This window comes from Monodon monoceros, unplaced genomic scaffold (genome assembly GCF_005190385.1).
Source record: "Monodon monoceros isolate NGI ecotype Baffin Bay Population unplaced genomic scaffold, NGI_Narwhal_1 Super_Scaffold_2, whole genome shotgun sequence".
Taxonomy (NCBI): domain Eukaryota; kingdom Metazoa; phylum Chordata; class Mammalia; order Artiodactyla; family Monodontidae; genus Monodon; species Monodon monoceros.
In genome coordinates this window covers 102,020,834-102,044,708 of record NW_021703776.1, presented here as the reverse complement: position 1 = coordinate 102,044,708, position 23,875 = coordinate 102,020,834, and the positions used below count along the sequence as shown (strand labels likewise).

The window sequence follows — 23,875 nt, the reverse complement described above, 5'->3', positions numbered from 1 at the left end:
AGGAACCTAAACCTCTATATTAAATAGGTAAGTGAGTTTCCACGAGGTTCTACCAAATATGGTTTACACGTGTCTCTTATGCAAGTATCTGGTGATCACCTAAAACTCATGCCGTTTAGATACAAATATTGACACAGATAGATGGGATCTGGCTACGTAATGAGTGAATATGAGCATTAAAAACATTTCCGAGTCTTTACTTACCTATATTCTATTTTAATCTATGTTTAATCTAGCAGTGTGCAAAGGTATAAAAATAATGTATGTATTTTTAAGTGGTCGCATACTTAATAAAAATTACAAACTTGAAAATTATAAAAAAATATAAAAGTGGCAAGCTTTGAGAAACCACAGAAGAAATGTTAATGAAAAATTATAGAGAAGAAAGTACATGATGATAAGACTAAATGAAACGCTACGGTGATGAGGAAGGACAAGACATACTACAGCAGAGCAACTGGACATTAAGAGAAAAACAATACACCAGAGGTCTAATTAAACAGAAGTACCGACTGCAAGCAGTTGATGAGCTAGAATCCACTACGACGACGTTACAACACTGAGCAGCACAGTGTAAGCTAAGGGGACAGATCCACATCAGGTAAACCTACCAGAAACGATCATAACAGAAGGTCCACGGGAAGGAGGAAGAAGGGCTAAGTTTACACAGGGCTGTCACAATTTCACATCTGCTATGATACCTAGCCCTTATGTCCTAATGTGCTGTGGGCCTGCTCTGACTGGGCCTCTGTTTCAGCTGGTTGGGGTCCACCTTGCCCTAGTTATTAAATCCTTTGACCATAATCTCTGCCCAAGCCGAATATCTGTAGTTCCCTTCATGACGGGCCAAACAATTTTGAGTGCGGGAGCACTCACAGATTTTCCTTTCCCTAACTGACCACAGAGAATCGTCCAGTTGCCCCTACATTTTCCCTCAGCCTAAAAGGGAGGGATTCTTGTTGTTGCTGTTATTCTGGTTGCATCTGAGAGGCCAGGTTAATACCCACGATAAAGTCCTGCAGGAGGAGGAGAAGTGAAACGGTGGTCCAAGGCTTTCAACAGTCTCAGAGCAGCTTTGGGACGTGAGAGAAATAAACAGGAGGGGACATGGAGTTTAATAAACGTTGCTGTGAGCTACACACTGGGGTCTACGTTTATATCTACTGAGAAATGTGGGAAAATAAAATTCTTTTTGGATCGTAAATCGGCCTCTTACATGCATGCATCCACGAAGTGACCGCAATTCGCAGGCTGCAAAGACCCCTCCACACGACCACCTCTGCCGTTTCTCACTTTTCTTCCCACTTGCACTTCTGCCCCTCTGGACTGCGTTTCACATTCTGACCCTACCAACACCTTTATCTGAAGCTTTCCTCAAGGTTTCTTCACCAACAAAACAGCCCAAGCAATCCAACCGGGTGTGTAATCACTTCTCCTTTGAAGTGTCATTAAACCCACCCTCGCATCCCCAGTGGCTGTTACCCCCAGTGCCTACGGTGTGAACTGGGTGTCCGCTCAGCTCTCACTGCAGGATCAGGATTTGAATTCAGGGTGCGCTAAGGCACTTACTGCTGTAACTGTGTCCAAGCCGCAGCCGTAAACTGTAAAGTTGGCTGCTTCAGTCACCTCATCCATTCTGCGGTCTTTGTAAATTTACGTCTTTTTAGAAAATCCCTTTTTAAAAATGAGGTTTTCATTAGGTTTTAGGAGAAAGGTTGATTTGGGCATACAAGTTACATCAGCCAGAAAATAGGTTATTAATAGAAAAAATTTTAAGGAGCAGTTCTGTAGGAAAGAGGGCTAGTTTATCTCAAGAGGCAACAGGCTAAATCTTTTTTTTTTTTTTGCGGTACGCGGGCCTCTCACTGTTGTGGCCTCTCCCGCTGCGGAGCACAGGCTCCGGACGCGCAGGCTCAGCGGCCATGGCTCACGGGCCCAGCCGCTCCGCGGCACGTGGGATCCCCCCGGAACGGGTCACAAACCCATGTCCCCTGCATCGGCAGGCGGACTCCCAACCACTGTGCCACCAGGGAAGCCCTAGGCTAAATCTTTAAATAGGTTTTAAATGATTCAGAAAATCCTGAGGTGGCAACTCCATGATCAATGAAGAGTTAAATTTCTTAATAAAATGGAGCAGGGGATGGAGATCAGATCAGATGGTCTCTGAGGTCTCCTATCCTGCAAATTCCATGAATCTGTTCCGTTACTAGTGGACCCAGGCATTTGTGGGGAGGGACGCTCCATCCTTCTGAAGCTGAGATCACGGTGTTCTCAGGGGCTGAGTCATGTCTGTGACCTGGGATGTGGCCGTACGTGTCCTCTGCTTCTGTTTTCCTTCACAGTGACAACTGAGGACCTATCTCTTCACACAAAATATCCGAGACCACACAATACAAGCAGCTTTATAAAGAGAAAACGTCCTCAGACTGGCTGGGACACAAACAGAGAAAGAAATGTTATCTCCCTCAGGATGGAACGCTTGCAGGATGGGAAATCTGCACATGAACGACTGTTCAGTGATCTCCACGCACACTGTCCAAGTGGCCTCCCAACATGGGCGCCATTTTTACATCCACCGCACGGACATGGGAGCTTCCTTGCCTGAACCCAGGGCCACAGATGTCCTGGGAGAACCTTTCAATTTCAACCCTGGGCTAGAGTCTGTGGAAACTGGACAACAGAAGGCTGCCGTCCTCAGAACGAGGCCATTCCCACTAAACTCTGGAGTGAGAAGACCCTGCAGAGCTTAGCAGGAGCTAAGCGAAGCAGATAAAGAATTTGTTGATAGATAAGAGGCTGGGTTCTGTGAAAGATGACGATGGAGCAAATACTAGTGAACGTTAGTAAGAACCCAAGAACGAGATCCAAATCGTGACCGCCTCGGCCAGTTACAACACGGACCTTGAGGACCCCAGCTTACTCTCTGCCTCTTATTTAAACCTATTTAAACCTATTTCTGGTACGTGATGTCTGCCCTTGTTTAGAGACCTTCCTTGAGGGAGGTTCTGTCACCTTTCCCACCCAACCATTCCTTCTAGGACGTTCTAAAGTTCTTCTTTAGATTGACTTCAATTTCCCCTTCGGTATCTTATCACGACCTTCTGCACTGTAAAGCCACCTCCTCCTTCCACAGGTAAGACTTCAGATTTCTGACCCTGCAGCTCCTGTCAGGCTGCTGTCTCTTTCCCCTAGCGGGTCTGCTCACCACAGTTCCCAATCTCTGAGCTCTACACACCTCTGCACTTCCCCAACGTGTAATATCATGAAGGTCGTGCCCTGGGGCAACAGGTCTTGCTGGCAAAGGAGGAGTCTGATAAGATGAGCTTCAAGGGGACTGGGGGCTACTGCTGCATTTCAGAACCACCCCGACCCCCCAACACACAATTCTCTCCCATCACATTATCCTAGGAGAATGTCTGGGACTGAGCTTGGTGAGGAGGGGCTGAGATTTTGGATGACAACGCTGATAAAAAGAGGCTGAGGTCCCGAGCTACTGAGTGGCTATCAAAGGCTATCAAAGGCAGTCTGATAAAGATTCTTCATTCTTCACCCGGACCGTAGGATTCAATCGTTCCCGTAGGATTCAAGCATTCCCGGTGTCGGCCTGTCTCTGCCCGTGGTGTACTCTCACCCCTGGAGATTATCTCAGTAGATCAAGCTCTTCTCTGAGATGTATTTCGCTACAACCATATTTATTATTTCTCACCTTTCCGTGGGCTCCTATCTTTTCAAGACATGAGGACAAGATGCAAAGGTATTTCTTTGTGTCCACGATGGGACTTGGTCTACTATTTTGTATATGCTGACTGGTGTGATTAAGAACTTTCTAAAGTTTGGAATAAATCATCCATGAATTCGGTGGTAGGAAAAGAATTTTTTCCTGTCTGAATCTTCTTTTATATTATCTCAATCCTTACATATGCTGAAGAATTTCTGACATTGTTTTACCACCTTTACAGATGGCCTATGTCCATCAACGTGTAAGATACACATTTTTTTTAAGGAAAATGCAGGTGAACTTTGGGGTTAACCGGCACAGCATGTAGAAAGCACTCTGGTAAGCTGCAACCCTTTATAAGATGTAAAATACCAGTAACACACCTGGCAGAGGTGATGCAGAAGGCTGCTCCTGCGAGAGCCGACGTCCCCAGCTAGGCGGCCCTACCTGTCCCGGGATCGCGGAGCTCCTGCCGGGTCCCAGGGGCGCCTTAGAAAGAGGTGTCACTCGGTGGCAGAACTCACCTTCGCACTTGAGCAGGAAGAAGTCGGCGCTGGGGCTGAAAGAGGCGCTGAAGTAGGCGCAGTTGTCCACCAGGTCGCAGGACAGGCACTGCCTGTTGAAGCTGCCCACCGTGTTGGCGCTGCAGGGACAGGGAGCGGGGCGGGGCTGTCACCAGGGGCGAGACGCTCGGCTCCGGCCCCCGCGCCCAGCACGCTGGCTTCTCTCCCACGCGGTCATCTGGGGGCGCCATCCTCCCACCTGTCTCCTTGCTGGCACGCCTCGAGTGCTGGCTCTGCTGTCACCCTCCCACGGGGCCGTCCTAAGGGCTGCCCACCCCCAACCCGCCAGGAGCGCTCAGCATGGCTGCTTCCTGGGAGTCATGCAGGCCCAGGCGTGTCCTGATGGGAGTGTCGAGTGTGGGGTATTATTTCTAGTGCCTCATCCCTCTGAGCAGGCGACTAGCACTTTAGGAACAGAAGCTACGTGTTCTGGATCTTTCACTCCCCTCAGAGCACCTGCTGCCGGGACAGGACAGGGCAGGGGCTCCAGAAACAGCAGCGGTGGGGGGCTCCGGCCGCTGCCACAGCCGGTGAGGAGGTGCCAGGGGCGCTTCTCACCCCTTCAGGTGTCACCCAGGACCGCTCTGGTCAAGCACAGTTTCACGTCAAGAAGGCCTAACGTGTTTCCAGAAGCTATAAGATACCGAGGCATCTTCCAATAAACCTGGAAGAAGTCCAGGTCTGAGTGTGTGGCGTGGGAAGGCTGCTAACGTGAAAGCGGTCTACAAGAGTGAAGACGCTTCACGGGAGACAGGACAGGTCAGAGGAAGCGCAGGCGGCCGGCCTCCATCGCCTTGGCTAATTTGGTGACGGGACTGGTGGGATTATCCTGGTAGACAAGCAGAGATGAGCCGTCCACAGAGAGGAGCAGACCTGTGACGGCGTGGATTTGCCGGAGTTTCCTCTGCCTCCGAAAGGCAGTGCCTCTCTCCCTAGTGCAGCCCTTACTGTCAGCACAGGGGCCGGCGGACGGGAGAAGGGCCGTGCACCCGATGGGGCTTCCCCGACTCCCGGCGGTGGGGGAGGGGAGCCTGGCATCGGCTCCATCCAGGCCACGAGGGCCACAACGCAGTAGCGTCCTCTTAGGTGGCCCTCGTGTGTGGGGCAGGAACCAGCTGCCCCCTCCTTCCCGTCTGGAGAGCAAAGCGGTGGAGGTGACAGTGCCTCACGCCCTCCTCCGCTTTACTGGCAGAAAGCTCCTCGGGAGAACCCCACTTCAGAAGCACAAGTTCTCCCTGGTGAGAACAGGAACTGGGGTGGGGGGCAGGCCACGAGGTTTATGCTGAAGGCGGACGGACCCTGGAGAACACCTTGTCCTCTGCAGGATGCAGAAGCCAGCCCTGCTCCGCCCCCTTCGAGACTGCGGAACTCAGCCAGCGCCCAGGTGGAGGAGGCCAGGGCAGTAGGGCCGACCCCACCCCAGTCCACCCGTACATTCCCAAACCCCAGTTCCCTCCTGTGAAACCCCGGCCAAGAGTGATCCTTCCAAGTTCAGCTTCGACTAAGGTGAAAGGAAAGGCTGTCAGACGTCTCCCGAGGGAGAGACTCAGTCTGGTAAAAGCAGAAAACTACGATAATGCCTCCAATGTGGGGGCCTCAGCATCTTCGGTTATTTCTCCCCGGCCTGCGTTACGTGTGCTGGCGCCTCTCTCCGCCGCCCCCCGTGTACTGCTGACGGTGTGACTCTGGAATGCGAAGCCTCTGGCGGGAGACCGCTGTGCGCGGGGGTCGGGGGACGCACCTGTACAGCTGGCGTCTCCTCGGCAGGTCCTCCGTGCTGAGGAAGTAGCTGCAAAGACCAGCAGGCGCACGGCAGTTAGCTGGCTGCGGGGCAGGTGTGTTTCTGCGCGCCAGGCTCGGCCTCCGCAGACCTCCCCGAGGACGCGCTGCTCAGGGTCCACAGAGAGAACGTTCCCGCCCAGGGCCAGCTCCACGCTGGACGCAAAGGCTGATCCCGTGACTCGGCGGCCCATGCCCGCCCGGGACCCCTGCGTGGGAACCCTGGCTCCCGCGGGGACTCCCCCACTGCCTGAGCTGAACCCTAGCTCTTCCTGCCACTGACCACACAGCCTGGAGGAAGGCACTTGACCTCTTTCAGCCTTGGCCCTACTTCTCTGAGAAGTGGGGAAAGCAGTGAACCTGCACCAGGACAGGAGCGGCTGTCCTGAACGAGGCCAGGCTCACAGCACCCTTGGGTCCCGCCCGGAACCAGCAAAGGCTCAGCCACCCTGCACGGCCACCGTCTCAGCCACAGGTCTGGCTGCAGGCCCGACATCCTCACGGGGACCTCGAGACGTGGGACGTGGGGGTGGTCGGGCGGGAATCTGAGGGCGCACTTTCGTGAGGAAACTAGGGCCCCGGGGCGCTGCCCAAGAGGGAGAGTGCTGAGCACCGTGTGAGAGGAGGAGAACACAGAGAGGCGGCCCCGCACGCGCACTCACATCTTACTCCGCGTCTCGTCGTAGGCCAGGATCTTGGTCGCGTCCCAGTCCCCGGAGGTGATGGACTGGATGTTGTCGTTGCTGCTGTTAGGCTGGAACACAGACGGGACACGGGGTGGGGGGGCTGGGCCTAGCCTCGCTTCTCGGCCCGGGGCCCTCGGACACAGGCTGACCACCCTCCGGCCGCAGCCCCGCCCCTTCTCTGAGTGCCCGCCTGCAGGGGCAGCGCCCGAGGCTGCCCTGCGATCAACCAGCACCCAGACCAGCAGCAACTCCCACCGTGAGCTCCGTGTCTTAAGCGTCAGTGTTTCACACGCTGCTGACACTGTTCCTTCACCACCTGTAAATCTGATCTGCAGGTCAGTATCACAGGGCGACGAGGAGGGAGGAAAGAGAAATATGGAAGAGTGGATGAGACATGGCAAGGAAACAGAGAAAGAATAAAGAGAGGATGGGAGGGAGGGAAGGTAGGAAAGAAGGAAGGAAGGGAGGGGGGAGGGAGGGAGGGAGGAAAAAACCCCCCTGGGTCTTTGTCATTCTCCACCGTTCTTCACAAGGACGGCTTGAAACTGTTTATTGCGTGTTGTGCGTTTGCACACACTGTCTCTCCCTAAGTGCCTCCCAGAGCAGAAGAGTTATGACAACAAATCATAACAGAAGGAGAAAGACGTGACCATCCCAACAGGAACGGGCTGTGAGATGCTGAGGCATGAGCCACAGGCCGGCTGTTCTAAGGGCGGGTGTCCCGGGCATGGGTGCAACGCGAATGCTGTTAAATCAGGCACGGGGCCCGAGGCTCACACTGTGGGGCACGGGGACCCCAGAAATGGCCTCGGGAGAAGGGAGAGCCTGTGCGGGCAGGACCAGGCGGGAGAAGTGGGCTGCCAGGGGTTCCGGAGGGCAGTGGGGGCCGAGGGGCTTCTGGGGAGGGGCCCCCCAGAGGGGGGGGCCCTGCCCCTGCTGGATGACTAACAGGTCCTCAGCCCATGCTGGTCACAGGGGTGAATCTGAGATGGGCTGAAGGGAACATCCCAGCATTTTAAGTCTTGACTGAAGTGATCCCAAATGAGAAACCAGGAATCTGGGGCCACAGTACACAGGCCTTAGGAATAAGAGCTGAATGTCAGCCCGTCTGCAGACGTTCTGTAAGTCATGCAATAAGTGGCTTAAAAACGAAAACATCCGTATCTAAGTCTCTGAGTCAAAGTGGTCCCTGTCCTGGAGCCACAGCCGAGTTTCCGTTCCTGTTCTATCAAAGCTGCTCCACGTGGGACGTTCTTGGAATTTTGCTTTGGAGATTGCCTTTTGGGTCATGTCATGAATATAAATCTTCTACTTTATATCCACAGAATATTTTTGATAACTTTTTTAAAAATAAAATTTTATTCACATGCCCTGATCTCCTTAGACTCTGCTTCAACATGGAAGCCCCACTGACTGAGGCCGAGGGCAGTGCTGATGGGAGGCCCGCAGCCCCTCACCTTCCTCCTAAGGGCAGGGTTCCCTGAGTGCAGCTCCGGGGTCCCACCCCGTGGGGAGGGGGCAGGCCCCCGGGTGCCCGCTCTGCAGGAGGTGGCATTCGCCAGGCTGTCTGCCGTTTCCAAACGCACCTATATTCAGCTCCCACATTCCCTGCTCAGTGATGCTCTGCTCTTATCCTGTGGCTGCAGCATAGGGAACGGCAGTGCATCTGGCTGACCGTGGAGGCGGGATGCCCTGGGGCCACGAGGACACTGTGCCCGGCCCCCAGGACCCAGAAGAGGGAGGAAAGGCCAATGCGGGCAGACTGACAAAGCGGTCTACACACACGTGTCCTGTGCTCAGACCCAGCAATGCACCCAGTGTCCTCTGATATCGTCAGAAGTGTCATGCGTATTTTTGAGCATTACAGGAGGCACGAACGCCATCCCTGCCCAGTCAGGACGGCTGGCTCATGAAGGCCCCGTCTGTCCCCACGTGGGGACCCGCCTTCCAGTTTCAGGGCCCGGCTTCCCCCAGGGAGCACTTAGCTCCCCTGCTGAGGAGGGGGGAAGGCCCCCAGGGCACCCCCCAGCAGAGCAGGAAACTAGGGAGCTTACCTGGGAGGAGGACACCATGATGTGATAGAACTTCCCCTGCCCCCCCTGCGGGATCGCTCGGACAAAGAAGAACTTCCGGCCGTCCTTGGAGAACACTGGCTCTTCATTCTGCGGACGAAAGCCATCGATTAAGTCTACAGGCTGTTTTGAAGGGGTTGAACCAGGATAAACTACACTTTGAGATACACTTTCCATGTAGTTGCCAATGAGAGATGCAGTTGAAAGGCTAAAGGCTGTGTGGGGCCTTTTCTCTCCTTGGGAATCACGAGTCAAGCCTCCAGTTTCCTAAGAAAATAATGAGAAATTCAGAGGCAACTGCCTAGCCTAAGCAGAGGCAGACACACAGGCGTCCCCTGGTTCACAGGACACCCAGCTCACCAAGCCAAACAGGAACTCAGCACTAAAGAAGTGCAGGGCTGGGCTCCCCGCTTACCTGTGGCCCCTGCAAAATTCTCCAGGGGCATTTTTTTTAAAACCATTTTTAAAAACTGAAACATAGTTGATTTACAATGTTGTGTTAGCTTCAGGCGTACAGTAAAGTGATTCAGTTATATATATATATATTTTTTTTCAGATTCTCTTCCATTATAGGTTATTACAAGACAGTTCCCTGTGCTATACAGCAGATCCTTGTTGTTTATTTATTTTATACATAGTAGTGTGTGTATATTAATCCCAAACCCCTAATTTATCTCCCCCCCCAACGCCGCTATCTCTCTGGTAACCATAAGTTTGTTTTCTATGTCTGTGAGTCTATTTCTGTTTTGTAAATAAGTTCATTTATATCACCAGGGGTGTTTACTATCTATCATAATTCTGAACAATCACAAACCTGATTTTGCCTAAAAATGAATTCTAGTCTTTCCGTCCTGCCTTTTGTTCTTTTATTTAATAAAATCCACCTCATACTGAATAGCCCACCAAGGAGACAAGAGAAAAGAAAGAAAGAAACCCCCAGCAAACAAGGACAGATTCTGCACGTTCTACGACGTAGGTGAGAGCACACGCTATTCCCAGGGACTCACTGTGCTTATTACGTGGCTTCTAACGAGAAGGAAGTTCCACACGGGCATTTACTAGATGGCACATGTCTGCTTGGATCTACTGTCACTGTTCCCTGGAAACAAAATCAGCATTCCCAGTTTTCCCTCGGGGGAAGAATTCCAGGCTGCATTCAAAGCCAGCGCCTGTAGCATGTTGCTGCATCTTGGCCTGGCCCTCACCTCCAAAGCTGAGAAGCCACCACTCAGCCCCCAGCCACCCCCTGTGGGTTGGCTGTCGCCTTAATAGGCAAGAGGGATTGGCGTCTCAGCCTCTAGGAAGCTCCAGCTTGAAAGTTTCCATCCGTGAACACCAATTAGTTGTGGCTACGATACACATTTTCTGATTCAAGGAGCTCCACGCTAACGTGAATGAGAACAAATGGTAAATAAACCCCAGCTGGCACGAGGAAAACTCATTTCCCTGCAGGGAATGAATACATGCAAATATGATACGCCCAGAGAAATAAACCAACATGCGATTAAAGTGACATTCCATCTCATGAATATCCGCAGTAAAATGAGACCTCTAATCTGCAAATATTTACTTTTCTATTTAGGGCTGGAAGTACGGTATTTAAAAACAGAGGAAACGGAAAAACCAGCAGTAAATCTGGCTTTTTAAATGTACTTTTATTTGCCAACTTCAGGATGGATACCGCAATACTGCTTCCGTTTTCTGGGGAAACGTCTGTACTTTTGGCAGAGAAAAATACTATGAGTAAATGTAATAAATAATTAATTCAGGCCTGAAACATTGCTTTTACACTGAGAAGGACTCAGGCATTGCAACGTCATCTTTACATTGATCCTGGGAACATTCCACAGCCGGCAGGTGAAGGACCAGCCTTTGAACCTCTCTGAGACTTGGTTTCTCATGTAGTAAATGTATATTTAGTGAAAAAGTGCAATGACTTTTGACTAGGAGACCTGGATTTTAATCCTGGTTCTGACTTTCCTGGATTTGAGGAGAAGCGTTTCTAGCCCTCTGGGTAACAGGGCATTTAGCGTACCAGGCCCTGCCTGGTTTCTCCACCTCCAATTGAGCAGACCTATGAAGAATGAGTCCTTTTTATTGGTGAAAGACTTTCTGTGAGCTATTTGTAGACTTCCTGCCCATTCTTTCTATGGTTCAGATACATTCATCTGGTCAATCTCCCTGCCTGAATTTTGAAATCACAAAACCAAAATTCTGGTTAAAGAAGAAAGATTGTCAGAAATTGACCTGCGGGAGTGACTCTTCAAACACAAAGATGGGTCCTGGGTTCTACCCCAAATGGCCTCGGGCCTGCAGGGCCCCTAGTGGACCTGCCCCAGGACTGACTTTGAAGGTCACGGCAGCAGTGATGGTGTGTGTGTGGGGGGGAGGGGCTGCCTATTTCTCCAGAGTATTCCCAGAGGAGAGGGAACTTGGTGGGTCTTCACCTTCTTTTTGTGGGCTTGTGGGGGATCTTTGAGGGGTTCACGCTGAGGCCTAGGAAGGAGACGGGAGGAAAAGACGGGGGGCAGGAACAGAGGCTCAGACCATAGCCCCAGGATGCCCTCGCCCACCCCCGTTCCCCTGGCAACGAGCACTCAGAAGACCCCATGATCTTTGCACCCTGGGTCTCCCCAGGGTCAGCAGAACCGTCCAGACCCCAGTCCTCTCCTCCTCTGATGCGGCCCTGGGCAGCAAGGGTGAGCCCTGCGGCCCCTTTGTGATGACGTGCATGAAGTGGCTGCCAGCAGCTTCCACGGTGGCAGATGGCAGGCTGGCCTTAAATAAATTCCTAACTCGCCCCCCAGGACCTTGCAGGGCGGTGAAGGATGCAGCAACAAGACAGCTTATTTTTGAAAAAGAGGGTCCACAGATTCCTTTGTGAAAAATCTCTTCAAAAGGAAAGTCATGAGAAACTGTTTGAAACTGGGTTTCTTACTGACCACGGTGCTGAAGGAACAGATGGAGACACGGGCCGAGCGGTGCTCGGCGAGGTGGGGCTCCGTGGGGTCCTGTGCCCGCCTTGGGGGTGGCTGGCACCTTGGGCCACTGGCTGGACTATGTATTTTTCAAAGGCTGTTTAAAAAATGTTAGCTGTTGCCTAATAAGTGCTTTAAAGTTTACGTATTGAAAGTGTAACAATTATACTTTTACTTTCTGCTGGTTTTTAAGTGCTGACTTGATCTTGTTTGGAACGACCTGGTTTCCCAAATCCAGGCTGCCTGTCCGGTGCTTGGCTGGTTTCTTAGGTGGGTGACGGGATGTGTGTTCTGAAAATACACAACAGTCTTGCCCACGGCGGTGTCTCTGTGTCCTGTCCGCAGAGCTTACGAGGACGACAGCTCGAGGCCCAAAGCACAGGTGACCAGTGGGGACATGGGTCCCGCGAGTGCCGGACAGGAAGGCAGGGGCAGGAGGGGACCCTCTGACCCTGGCTTTCCCACAGCCCTGTGCCCCGTGAGAAGCAAACCGCTGGCTGCTTTGGTAAGTCCATCCTCCCTCCTCCAACTCAGACACAGACCGCACGTGGCTTGAGGCCCAGTTCTGCAGCCGGGCCTCGGGGCCCCATGCACGCCCACTCCCAGCCCTGTGACGGCCCTTCCACACGCCCTGGGGACACAGTCTAGGACTCCGCCCACATTCCGCACTTGGGGATCCGTTCAGCTCTCTCCCTTTCTACACCAAGACATCTTTGAGAGCTGCTCTAGCGGATTCATTTCTTAAAAAGTCGAGCATGACACAAACAAAAACACGTTAATACCAGTGAGCCCTTCGTGGCATCGAGCACATTCACCATGTCGTGCAACCACCAGCTCGGTCCAGTTCCAAACCACTTCTGTCAGCCCAGTCGAGCCCAGACTCCATCAAGCTGTTACTCCCCACCCCAGATTCCCAGCCCCTGCAGCCACCAAACAGCCTCCTGCTTGTATGACTTTTGTTGACCTGGGCATCTCTCGTAAGTGGAGTCACATGGCGGGTGGACCCCTTTCACTCAGCACTGTGTTCTTGGCAGGACTACTCACAACACCAGAAGGCAGAAACAACCCGAATGTTATCAACGGATGAACGAACTGTCGTATGTCCACACCGTGGAACACTGTTCCACCATAAGGTGGCTGACATGCGCTCTGTGGAAGTGGTGGATTCTTGTTTTTGAAATCCACAAAGCCTAGCATGGCGCCTGGTACAATCCATATGTATTAGTTGAACAGATGGCTACGTGTATAATGGATTTTTTTCTGACTCTTGCATCTCAATGTCTTTGGCATTTTGTGTGACTATAAGAGGAACGTCGTAATATTACTTCCGATACTTGTGCTTGTGTCATTGGTCCAGGTGGTATTCAAGAACTTCTCAGTGGAACTCCTCAACGAATACTTTAAGACGCCCAAGCACAATCTGATTCTGGATACTTCTCAGCATGGACTTGGCATCCAAACTTGGACACAGGAAAACCCAAGTGGCCACAGTGAGCACTCCTCTTTTGTGTCAGGCTGGCACAGAGCAGGAAAAGGACATAGTTAAAGGCAATCACGCCCATTGATGAGGGCACCACCCCTGAGATAACTGATGGGCGGCTGGGCCAGATTGCTGATTCCACAGGTAACAGAAGTGCACACAGAGTTTCTAGAATGTTCTTGGAGAGCCACTGGTAACAGTCGCATTGTCCAGCTTCACTTCCTTCCCATAAACGGAATCTGTCCTATCAATAAAGAAGCACACCTGTGCCCTCTCCACCATCATTCTGAGACTCAAACCCGATTAGATTTTTCCCACAGAATTTTCAGACGATTTTCATCCCATTCGGTAGGATAAGAAGGAAGTGAGCTTGCAAACCCTCCACCTGTGCTTTCTAACCTCAGGGCGTGGAATAAGAAAAAAATAATTAAAGAAAGAAAATACCAGAGTCGAGAGTTTCATTTCTTGTGTGGGTTTAATTTTTCTGTCAGGGTGAGCACTGCATGTCTCCTTTGATTCCCTCCAGTTCCTCAAGCCTGTTTCACGTGCATCTCTTATCCGAGGCGGGGACAGAAAATTCAGGGGAGGCTCTAAAGTCAGGTCCCCAGGAAGACTCAAGCTGAACTGCACGGAATCCACCTCAAAGGAGGCATCCACGACCCACGCCGAGAAAAACAGGAACGTCAGCCCCGTTCCATTTTCTTTGACTGAAGTAGGTTAAATCTAGGCAACTCCTTTCAACGCACCAAAGGGACATCACCTAACTGAGAACTGAGATCTCACTGAACACTGCGCGTTCTCGAGAGCACGTATTTTCCAGCCCTCTTGCATGGAGGCCACAGTTCTCCAGCAGTGCTGGGGCCTCAGGGAAGCCAGGTGGGCTGAGTGGCTCTGCTGCCCCCTAGAGCCTCTCTCTCTCGCGCGCGTGTGTGTGTGTGTGCGCGCGCGCACGCGTGCACGTGCGTGTCTACCTGGGGCTTCCTGTAGGATTTAACGTGAGAAGCCGTGTTGTAAACACTGGGAAAGGACCTGGTGGCTGATGTAGGCGGACAGTGTGGGATTTGCATGCGGAATAGTTACCTGTCTGTGGAGCCAGGCTTCACTTTCATCCTCGTGTTTCTGAAACGAAATAAGAGCATTAGAGAAAGGAGTTTTCGCACATATTGTGTCTGCGACCAGCAGTGTAGAAACAATTGGATTCCCCTCCATGGTAGCTGCACAAACTCAGGAAGGGGGCCAGCCCTGCTCTGCCTTGTCTCATGATGTGGCTCAGAGCTGAGCACGAGTGTTCCCCGAACAGGAAAAATGTCACTCTCCCAGCAACGAGGACAAATCCACGGGGGGTGTGAATCCTTTGGAAGGCGGTGCATTTCTACCATTTGGTGGTCACCCCTGACCAGACACATGCCCGTCAGACGGTCACCGATAACCACACACGCGTCCACTAGATGGTCGCCAATGACCATCTAGTGGCATGTGCCCATTTAAAGGCAAATCTCAGGTGTTGCATTATTTTAGGAATTTGCGTGCATGCGTGCATGTATGCGTGTATGTGTGCATGTCCGTGGGTGTCTGTGTGTACATGTGTCAAATTTCCAGTTCACAACAATCCTGGCAGACCAAAACATTAAAAGGACTTAAAAAGCATATGAAAAGTAAATCTCAGAGAACTGTGTGGAAAGACATATAATGGGAGACCAAACACACCAACCAAACCACCAGGAATAGCTATTCAGCCGCATGGGCCGTGGACCTGTGCCTGGGGCAGGTCTGTTCTTTATCTGTGGACTCTAACCACGGGCAGGCTGGAGTTTCACTGCTGACTCTCACAAGACCGGGGGTCCAGATGCCGGAAGACCTGGGTTACGAGCCATTCCCAGCTTCCCAGCTGTGAGTCCACTCTTTCCTTCCTTCCCCTCAAGAAGCCCATCAGAATAACCTGGAATCTGCTCTCAATTGTATTAAAAATCAAGTAAATCACTGGCCCACTGAGAACACTGCTCTCAGCGACAGCTCACTGCGACTCCCCTCAAGATTGTCATTGGGCCACGGGGTCAGAGCTGCTGTCGGGGGCCCCGAGGTCACAACACAGCTGCTCTGCAAGCCTTTCTCCTCCTCAGTTGGGAAATAAACATTTAGGGCCAAAAAAGAGTTTCTGAGAGAACTGCCTGGGTTTATTAACTGATTTTAATGGATGTTTCTTTACCCAACACAAGGAGCCCTGCCCCCTTGGGGCTCAGGGATTGTGGAGGACGCAGCCCTTGGGCCAGGGGCAGGCCGCCTGAGGGGCTGAGACAGCCGTGGGTCACTCCCTTGCTTCGCAGGGTTGCCAAGCCTCTCTTTAGATTTTCGTTCCTCCTTGTCTCCCCTCCCTTCGCCCCCTGTAACCACCCACTAAGTCAGCCTGAGGCCCTAGGAACACACTGGCCTCACCGGCGACTTTCAGACATGGTGCCGACCGTCCAGGGTACCAGCTGGCTCTGGTCAGTGAGGGACAGAGAGGCTGAAATGGCCAGGCCAGGTTGCAGTGCCAGGTCCTGGGGCCTCAGGCTGGACCCCTCCCCTCTCTAAACGTCAACTGGAAAATGAGAAGCAGCCCCTGTGTGAAGTAGCCATGGGCAAGGATAAAGGGAAGTGAGAGCTCTGTGAGCTGGGGGCTGAGAGGATCACCCCGAGTCTGCAGCAGTCCTCAATTCATCCACAAGGTGACACCCAAACAGAGATCCACATGCAGGCTGCACCTGGACCAGCAGGAGCTGAATGTGCGTGTGGCTCAGAGATGAGCGTGATGCCCAGGGCTGCTCCCCGCCGTCCAGTCAGCCCCTCCCCCATACCTTGGCGCAGACCCCGGTGGTGGCATCGCAGAGGGTGAGGATGGACACGTTCTGCGCCCGGCTCAGCCAGTTCACGGCGACCTTGGTGCTGGTGGCCCACTTGACCATGGTGATGTAGTGCTCCCTGAAAGCACGAGATGCATGGTGAGCGGTGATGCAGGGCCCTCGGGGACCAGAGACACCGGCCCAACCTCGACACTGGGCCAACGTGGGGCGTGTGGGGGATGAGCCCCCAGGGGAGGCCCAGCAGGAACTGGTGCTGGGATAAGCTGGCGGGGGTGTGCTTCTCTCCCAGCTGCCCCCCAAGAGCTGTGCGCCCCTGCACCGGGCCAACACCCAGCCGTCCGACCTGTCCCCTGGGGCTGGCCTGTGCTTCTGCCCCTCGGGTGTTGTAAGTCATGCTGGGCATCGCTGCTCACTGACCTGGCTTTCTCGTCACGGTCCAGCCAGACCCCAACTCCACGTGGCTGGAAGCGGTGAGGACGGCTCTTGAGAGGCCGACAGAGCAAGAGCCAGGAAGGGCTCTGAGAAGAGGGCCCCTTGGGGAGGGTTAACCTGTAACTCCCCCTTCCCCTCCCCACGGGCTGAGCCGCGGAAGCCTCAGTCTTCCTTTCCCTAAGTTCCCAGGGGCATTCTCGAGCTAACTAGGGAAACTGGTTCCCAGCTCTGGGCGCCCGGTGGACTTGATGTGACACCCTAGACGTCACACACTTGCTTTCACCCAAACCTGAACACCCACAGTGTACCCGGCGGTGGCGGGGGTGTGGGGGGGGAGGGTACTGGGGCTCCCAGTCCTTAATTGAATTACCCAGAGCCCTCCAAGAACGGAATTTTTAGGAAAAAATGTACACTTAAGAGTTAGAAGGAAATGATGGGAAAATAACTGCACAAAAATAATATCCTCAGGTGAATTCCGAGACCGTTCTTTCTAGAGGCCCGAGAACACATGCCTCACCACCTGCCCCGACTCTCTGTAGTGAGATCTCGTGTTCAGAATGATGGCTTCATGTCTGACAAGACCCTTTATCACTAAGATGCAGCACGTTCACTGGCTGATACCGGGCCAGCTGGAAGGAGAACCAGCACGTTCAGTAATTATCGTCAACAGAAGAGTCTAGATGACCAGGCGCTTTCAGATAGGCTTCAGCTAACAGGGGATTAAATCGCCGTGGCGCCCATTTCTCGAATCTGCCTGTTAATCACAGTTGTTGTTAATTTAACCAAAGTCAAGAGCACCTGGCACACACGGTGGTGGAGGCCTCTGAGCCGTGGGGTGGGGAGGGTGGGGAGGGCAGGCCCTGGAGCGCGAGACACAGGCTCCATGAATTCGCTGAGCACGTGGTGGAGAGTCGTTCAGCGCAGTCCAGCGCTTACGCTTTTCCACCTCCTCGATTTCTGTGATTTTCTGAACTCCAGCTGTTCCTGTTCTTACCATCTGCTCCGGGGACCCTGGGCCTGCATGTTTACGGGATCCCACCCTGTCCTCTCACGGCTCCTGCTCTGGAAGTAACACAGCCTTGTAGCGGCTTCTGTGGCTCCTGCTTTGCTATTGCCGCTTCACCGCCGGGAGGACTGGAGCCACGTCTCTAACGACGGATGGGACCATCGCCTGCATGTCTGCAGACATGAGACATGTCCGGTCTATGCCCAGCCCATGCTGCACATGTAACACTTTTAATTTTTAATTAAGTCATAGATAGGCTCTATGCCCTGTCAGACAGACACTGAAGAGGGCCTAGCACTGAAGGGCCTGGTGGATGGACCCAAGTTAACTCCCGTTTTTGGATCCGTTTGACGCAGACGTTCCTGTCCAGGTGTGATATGAGGTTACGGAGACAGGCTGCACTTAAATATATCCCATCTAGATGAAATCAAGGAAGGCAAAGTCAGATCTCCCAGGATGACTGTTTTTTTCTGTGGCCTTCATACTATTGATAATTAGGGGAGTCCCTAATCTTGTTTCCATTTGCCGGAAATATTTCTTCTCATTTTTATGGTGTTCTTTTGCATAATCTTCATTTAGGCCAAATATGAAAGAAGAAATTATTCTGACATGGTTAAAAGGTGAGGCTGACTGCGTTCAGTGCTACTGTGATCGGTATGAGGGCCACAAACAACGAGGCTTTGCGGTGGGAGGGGGATGGGGCTCAACTCCAAATATAAGAAGGAAAGTGTAAACTTCCTGCCAAGGAGCAGGTGGGGGCCAGTGGATGGACAGTTACTAAGAGGAAACATCAGGGATAAAGGGGCTTCTGGCCAAACTTTCTCTTGCTGAAGGCAGGCCAGGTGGCCAGACAACCTCTGGGGGAGGTGGGGCTGAGAAAGGTGATCAGACATTGAGGGTTGGAGGATCCTGGCTGCAAGTGGGTGATGCAAACACACCTGGAAATGTGAATGTCAAGGCCTGTTTGCGGAGAGAATTCAGAGGAGCTGGACTAGAGTTTGGTCCAGAAAGAGACAAGCAGTGATTACACACTATTCTCAGTGTTTCCATGTCCTAACTCGATATGAGAACCATTGTAAGTGGAAATAAAAAGATGAATGCAAACCTTCTCTTTCTGGTAAGAAACTCCTGAGTGATACCTTTGCAGCGAATCACACAAGAGCATCACTGAGCTGTGAGGCTGGCCTGGGGGTGGGGCTGGGCTGGTGGCATCAACGCAGTCGTGTGGCCAACTAACCACTTTAGTGTTTGTGTTTCAAGCTGCCGCCAGAAAACAGGGAGATGCAGTGGCAAACCCGCTTCATGGGGCTGGAGAGAGTCAGGACCGTCACCCTGCAGAGGCTCGCTACTTTCTAGAGGTTCCCTACTTCCTAGAAACGCAACCACGTGCCCAGTTAAAGTGAGCGCTAGGAGCCTCGCTCTCTCTCTTTTTTTACTTTCCTAATTTGTAATATGGGACATGATTTACAGAGGAAAAAAATAATTGTACTGCAAATTAGGGCAGTTAAATGTGGACCCACTTTGCCTAGTTCAGTGGAACCTTGGCCAGGGTGTGGACTGTCACCTGGACGAAGGGGCGGGATGCCGCTTCCTGCAGAGACTGGGAGAGCTTTGCTTCTACGACTAATACTGTATAGAACTTGAATCCTCAGTTCCTTCATCTGTGTAGCAGGAATTTCACAAAATTTGGATGGCACCTTTAGAGACTTTTATGGTGATGAAATATAATGAGAAATATTTTTTTAAAACTCTTGAAACAATAAAAATCATTAAGGACTCTGTAAAGATGACATAATAACCTCTCCGAGAATAAGTGGTGCTTCAGGACCTTTGCTTCCAATCGCATTACCCTTCATCAAACACCTTGGGAACCTCTCACCTGACCTGCCTTCAGAACGTCACAGCCATACAGGTCTCATTACCTGTACAGCAACATCTCGTTTTTAATCAATATTTCCTAATTCTGTGAGTGGCATCAATGACTAGGCTTGGTGCCAAACAAGTTTTGGTTATCTTAAGTAATCAAGTCTGCCTGCAAAGATAAAGCATTGCCAAGAATAAGCTGATTTTAAAGGTGCACCCGCAGCTCTTTGGTGATGAGGTGTAGACCCTCACAAAGAAGCGATGCTTTGGATGGAATGACATTCTTCTGCAACGTAAGGCTTCGTAGCCACACCATATGTTAATGGAAAGGAAAATAAAACAGGGACTCCCTTAACGTAGCTTTCCCTAAGCAGAAAGCCTTGACTGGAGTAAGGGAAGGTCTCCTGGTTCCTAACACATTTTCCATCTTCCCTAACTGCAAAGCTGTTAGACTCTGACTCTAAGGCCCGTGGGGAGGGCCCGGGCCAGGCCCGCGTCATGTTACCGCCGACTGTCTGGGGAAGGGTCTGTCTGGCGGCTCCACACGCCACACGGTCGTGTCGAGTGTAGACTCCACAGACACATACAGGCGCCAAGCACACTCACGTCTGGTTAGCAGATCGGAGTCAGCCTTTACCAACTTTGCGTTAAATGTGCCTATAAATACACAGAAAGGTGAAAAGTCATAACGTCACTAAAAATGAACGTTGAAAGCCTCTGGCTGTAACGCAGTTGGAGGTGGATGAAGTCTGGTTGCCCGAGTTTGCTTCACCGTATGAAGCAGCCAGTGGGCAGCAGGAGGAAACGGTTTTTCTCTTCCCCTTTGTCTGATCCTCAGAAACACTGGGCTGGCACAGCCAGAAATCTGGGGAGCCAGACCTTCACTACCTCGGGGTTAACAACATCATAGTTTGCCATGGACACTAATTGACTTAGAATGTCAAAAAAAAAAAAAAAAGATTCCAAGAAGTCAGAGAAAAATCTCAACTCAGCCCAGCAGAGGCACCCAGATAGATATGGGTCAGACTGCGTCTTCCCGAATCCACCCGAGGAGGGTTCAGCCAGCGCCGGAGGCTCAGGGAGAGGAGCCGAACGTAACCTTCACATCTCGTCTGTCGCCAAATATCAGGTGTGGGTGGACCTCTCCTTTCTGAGGTGGGGAACTAGGAAGGTCAGACAAACAATACAGACGAGAAGGGGAAATCATACTAGAAATGCAGAAGAAGGACATGACTGTAAAAATATAGGATGAGATCAAAGAGGTGAGATGAGGGGGCTAACAAAACTAAAATTGAAAATTACAGAAATGTGATCCAGAGGAATCGAGGAAAATTTGGGAAGCTCCCCCAGAAGGCAGAGGAAGGGGTCCCAGAGGAAGACGGAGGATGGCAGATGGTCCTCACATCTGAGAACGTAAGTGCTCCTCACGGAAGAACCAGAGTGATGGGAAGAGAGGCAGTCACCAAAGACACCATGAAAGATGCCTACGCAGCTAAGACGTGAATATGCAGATTAAAGGGTTTTCATACTCCAGGGAAACTAACAAAACACCTGAAAACATTCTGATAGACTCTTAGAGATCTATGAAAAAAGAAATGCCACAACAATCCAGTTATAAGCAAATAAGTTTTGAGAGACGACACAAATTTATGCTGATCTCAGATTTCTCTGCTGTTCTGGGTCTAATGGTATTTAATACCTCAATGTGTTTTTAACAACCAATATCTTCTTGATTAAAGCACATCTTCTACTTGAATATACCAATTCAAAAATTCAAAAAATTAAAAACAATTCAAAATTAAAAGCTTAACATGTAAGAAGATGATCTCTACAACCAATTCATCCATAGCCAGTCCTAAACTACTATCAATTTGACTATGAATTTGAATGCAAATATGAAAAGTAATTATTAAGTGATAAAAATAATATAAAATAAAATAAATATTAGGTGAGTATTTCATAGAATTATGAACATTGGGTAAATCTTTTAAGGAAAATTAAAAACAAAGGTAGCAGACTTCCCTAGTGGCATAGTGGTTAAGAATCCACCTGCAAATGCAGGGGACACGGGTTCGAGCCCTGGTCCAGGAAGATCCGACATGCCGCGGTACAACTAAGCCCGTGTGCCACAGCTACTGAGCCTGCGTGCCACAACTACTGAAGCCCACGCGCCTAGAGCCCGTGCTCTGCAACAAGAGCAGCCACCGCAATGAGAAGCCCGTGACTGCAGCGAAGAGTAGCCCCCACTCGCCACAACTAGAGAAAGCCCATGCACAGCAACGAAGACCCAACACAGCCAAAAATATAAAATTTAAATAAATTAAAAAAAAAGATTCTTTCTTAAAACAAAAACCAAACAAACAAAAACAAAGGTAGCACCCATCACAAATGATGAAACAAAGAGAACATTTAAGATATGGGAACACAAACATGCTACATGTCTGGAACAGGAAACTAAACATGAGAAACTTTCAAAATCACCATCAGTTTGGGGAGACCTGAATTGATTAGATTTAAGCTTCATGCGGGTAGAGACTGAACCCACTTCATTCCTTTCTGTTTCTTCAGCACCTTGCCTAATGCCTCACATGTGGTAAATGCTTAATATTTTTTAAAGGAATGAATTTAATTCTAACAGAAAGATCAATGAGCTTCTTTTCTGAGAGGGGAGCATCTAATAAAATAATTCTACAGTTCACATATAAGGAGAAATGTTCAAAAATGGCCAAGATGGTTTTAAAAGGAAGATTAATGAGAGGGGATTTATACCAGAAGTTGCTCATGATACAGTACAGACTTCACTGGTGTAACAATCAGTAGGTCTACAAGTGATGGACAGCCTTACATCACAATGGTTACATGAAAACAGAACAGTTTATGCAAGAATTTAAGTTAGCAGGAGGAAAGAAATCATAAAGATCAGATCAGAAATAAGTGAAAAAGAAATGATAGCAAAGATCAACATAACTGAAAGCTGGTTCTTAAGATACACAAAATTGATAAACCATTAGCCAGACTTATCAAGGAAAAAAGGGAGAAGACTCAAATCAACAGAATTAGAAATGAAAGAGGAGAAGTAACAACTGACACTGCAGAAATACAAAGGATCATGAGAGATTACTACAAGCAACTCTATGCCAATAAAATGGACAACCTGGAAGAAACGGACAAACTCTTAGAAATGCACAACCTGCCAAGACTGAACCAGAAAGAAATAGAAAATATGAACAGACCAATCACAAGCACTGAAATTGAAACTGTGATTAAAAATCATCCAACAAACAAAAGCCCAGGACCAGATGGCTTCACAGGCAAATTCTATCAAACATTTAGAGAAGGGCTAACCTATCCTTCTCAAACTCTTCCAAAATATAGCAGAGGGAGGAACACTCCCAAACTCATTCTACGAGGCCACCATCACTCTGATACCAGAACCCGACAAAGATGTCACAAAGAAAGAAAACTACAGGCCAATATCACTGATGAACATAGATGCAAAAATCCTCAACAAAATACTAGCAAACAGAATCCAACAGCACATTAAAAGGATCATACAGTATGATCAAGAGGGGTTTACCCCAGGAATGCAAGGGTTCTTCAATATACGCAAATCAATCAACGTGATACACCATATTAACAAATCGAAGGAGAAAAACCATATGATCATCTCAATAGATGCAGAGAAAGCTTTCGACAAAATTCAACACCCATTTATGATAAAAACCCTCCAGAACGTAGGCACAGATGGAACTTTCTTCAACATAATAAAGGCCATATATGACAAAGCCACAGCCAACATCATCTTCAATGGTGAAAAACTGAAACCATTTCCACTAAGATCAGGAACAAGACAAGGTTGTCCACTCTCACCACTCTTATTCAACATACTTTTGGAAATTTTAGCCAGAGCAATCAGAGAAGAAAAAGAAATAAAAGGAATCCAAATCGTAAAAGAAGAAGTAAAGCTGTCACTGTTTGCAGATGACATGATACTATACATAGAGAATCCTAAAGATGCTATTAGAAAACTACTAGAGCTAATCAATGAATTTGGTAAAGTAGCAGGATACAGAATTAATGGACAGAAATCTCTTGCATTCTTATACACTAATGATGAAAAATCTGGAAGTGAAATTAAGAAAACACTCCCATTTATCACTGTAACAGAATAAAATATCTAGGAATAAACCTACCTTAGGAAACAAAAGACCTGTATGCAGAAAATTTTAAGATACTGATGAAAGAAATTAAAGATGATACAAATAGATGGAGAGATATACCATGTTCTTGGATTGGAAGAATCAACATTGTGAAAATGACTCTACTACGCAAAGCAATCTACAGATTCAATGTGATCCCTATCAAACTACCACTGGCATTTTTAACACAAGTAGAATAAAAAATTTCACAATTTGTATGGAAACACAAAAGACCCCGAATAGCCAAAGCAATATTGAG

General features: G+C 50.0%; 1 protein-coding gene across 2 annotated transcripts in view; it reads right to left on the bottom strand.

Moving 5' to 3' along the window:
- DPP6 (dipeptidyl peptidase like 6) overlaps nt 1-23,875 on the bottom strand; it is a 764,679-nt gene that overhangs the window by 77,615 nt on the left and 663,189 nt on the right. For both annotated transcript variants that reach the window (XM_029234469.1, XM_029234470.1), the window contains exons 11-16: nt 16,111-16,234; nt 14,357-14,395; nt 8,801-8,908; nt 6,723-6,814; nt 6,023-6,070; nt 4,243-4,361 (exon numbers count right to left, since the gene is read on the bottom strand). In XM_029234469.1, the coding sequence (XP_029090302.1) occupies nt 4,243-4,361; nt 6,023-6,070; nt 6,723-6,814; nt 8,801-8,908; nt 14,357-14,395; nt 16,111-16,234 (530 nt within the window). The remainder of the gene's footprint in view (nt 1-4,242; nt 4,362-6,022; nt 6,071-6,722; nt 6,815-8,800; nt 8,909-14,356; nt 14,396-16,110; nt 16,235-23,875) is intronic.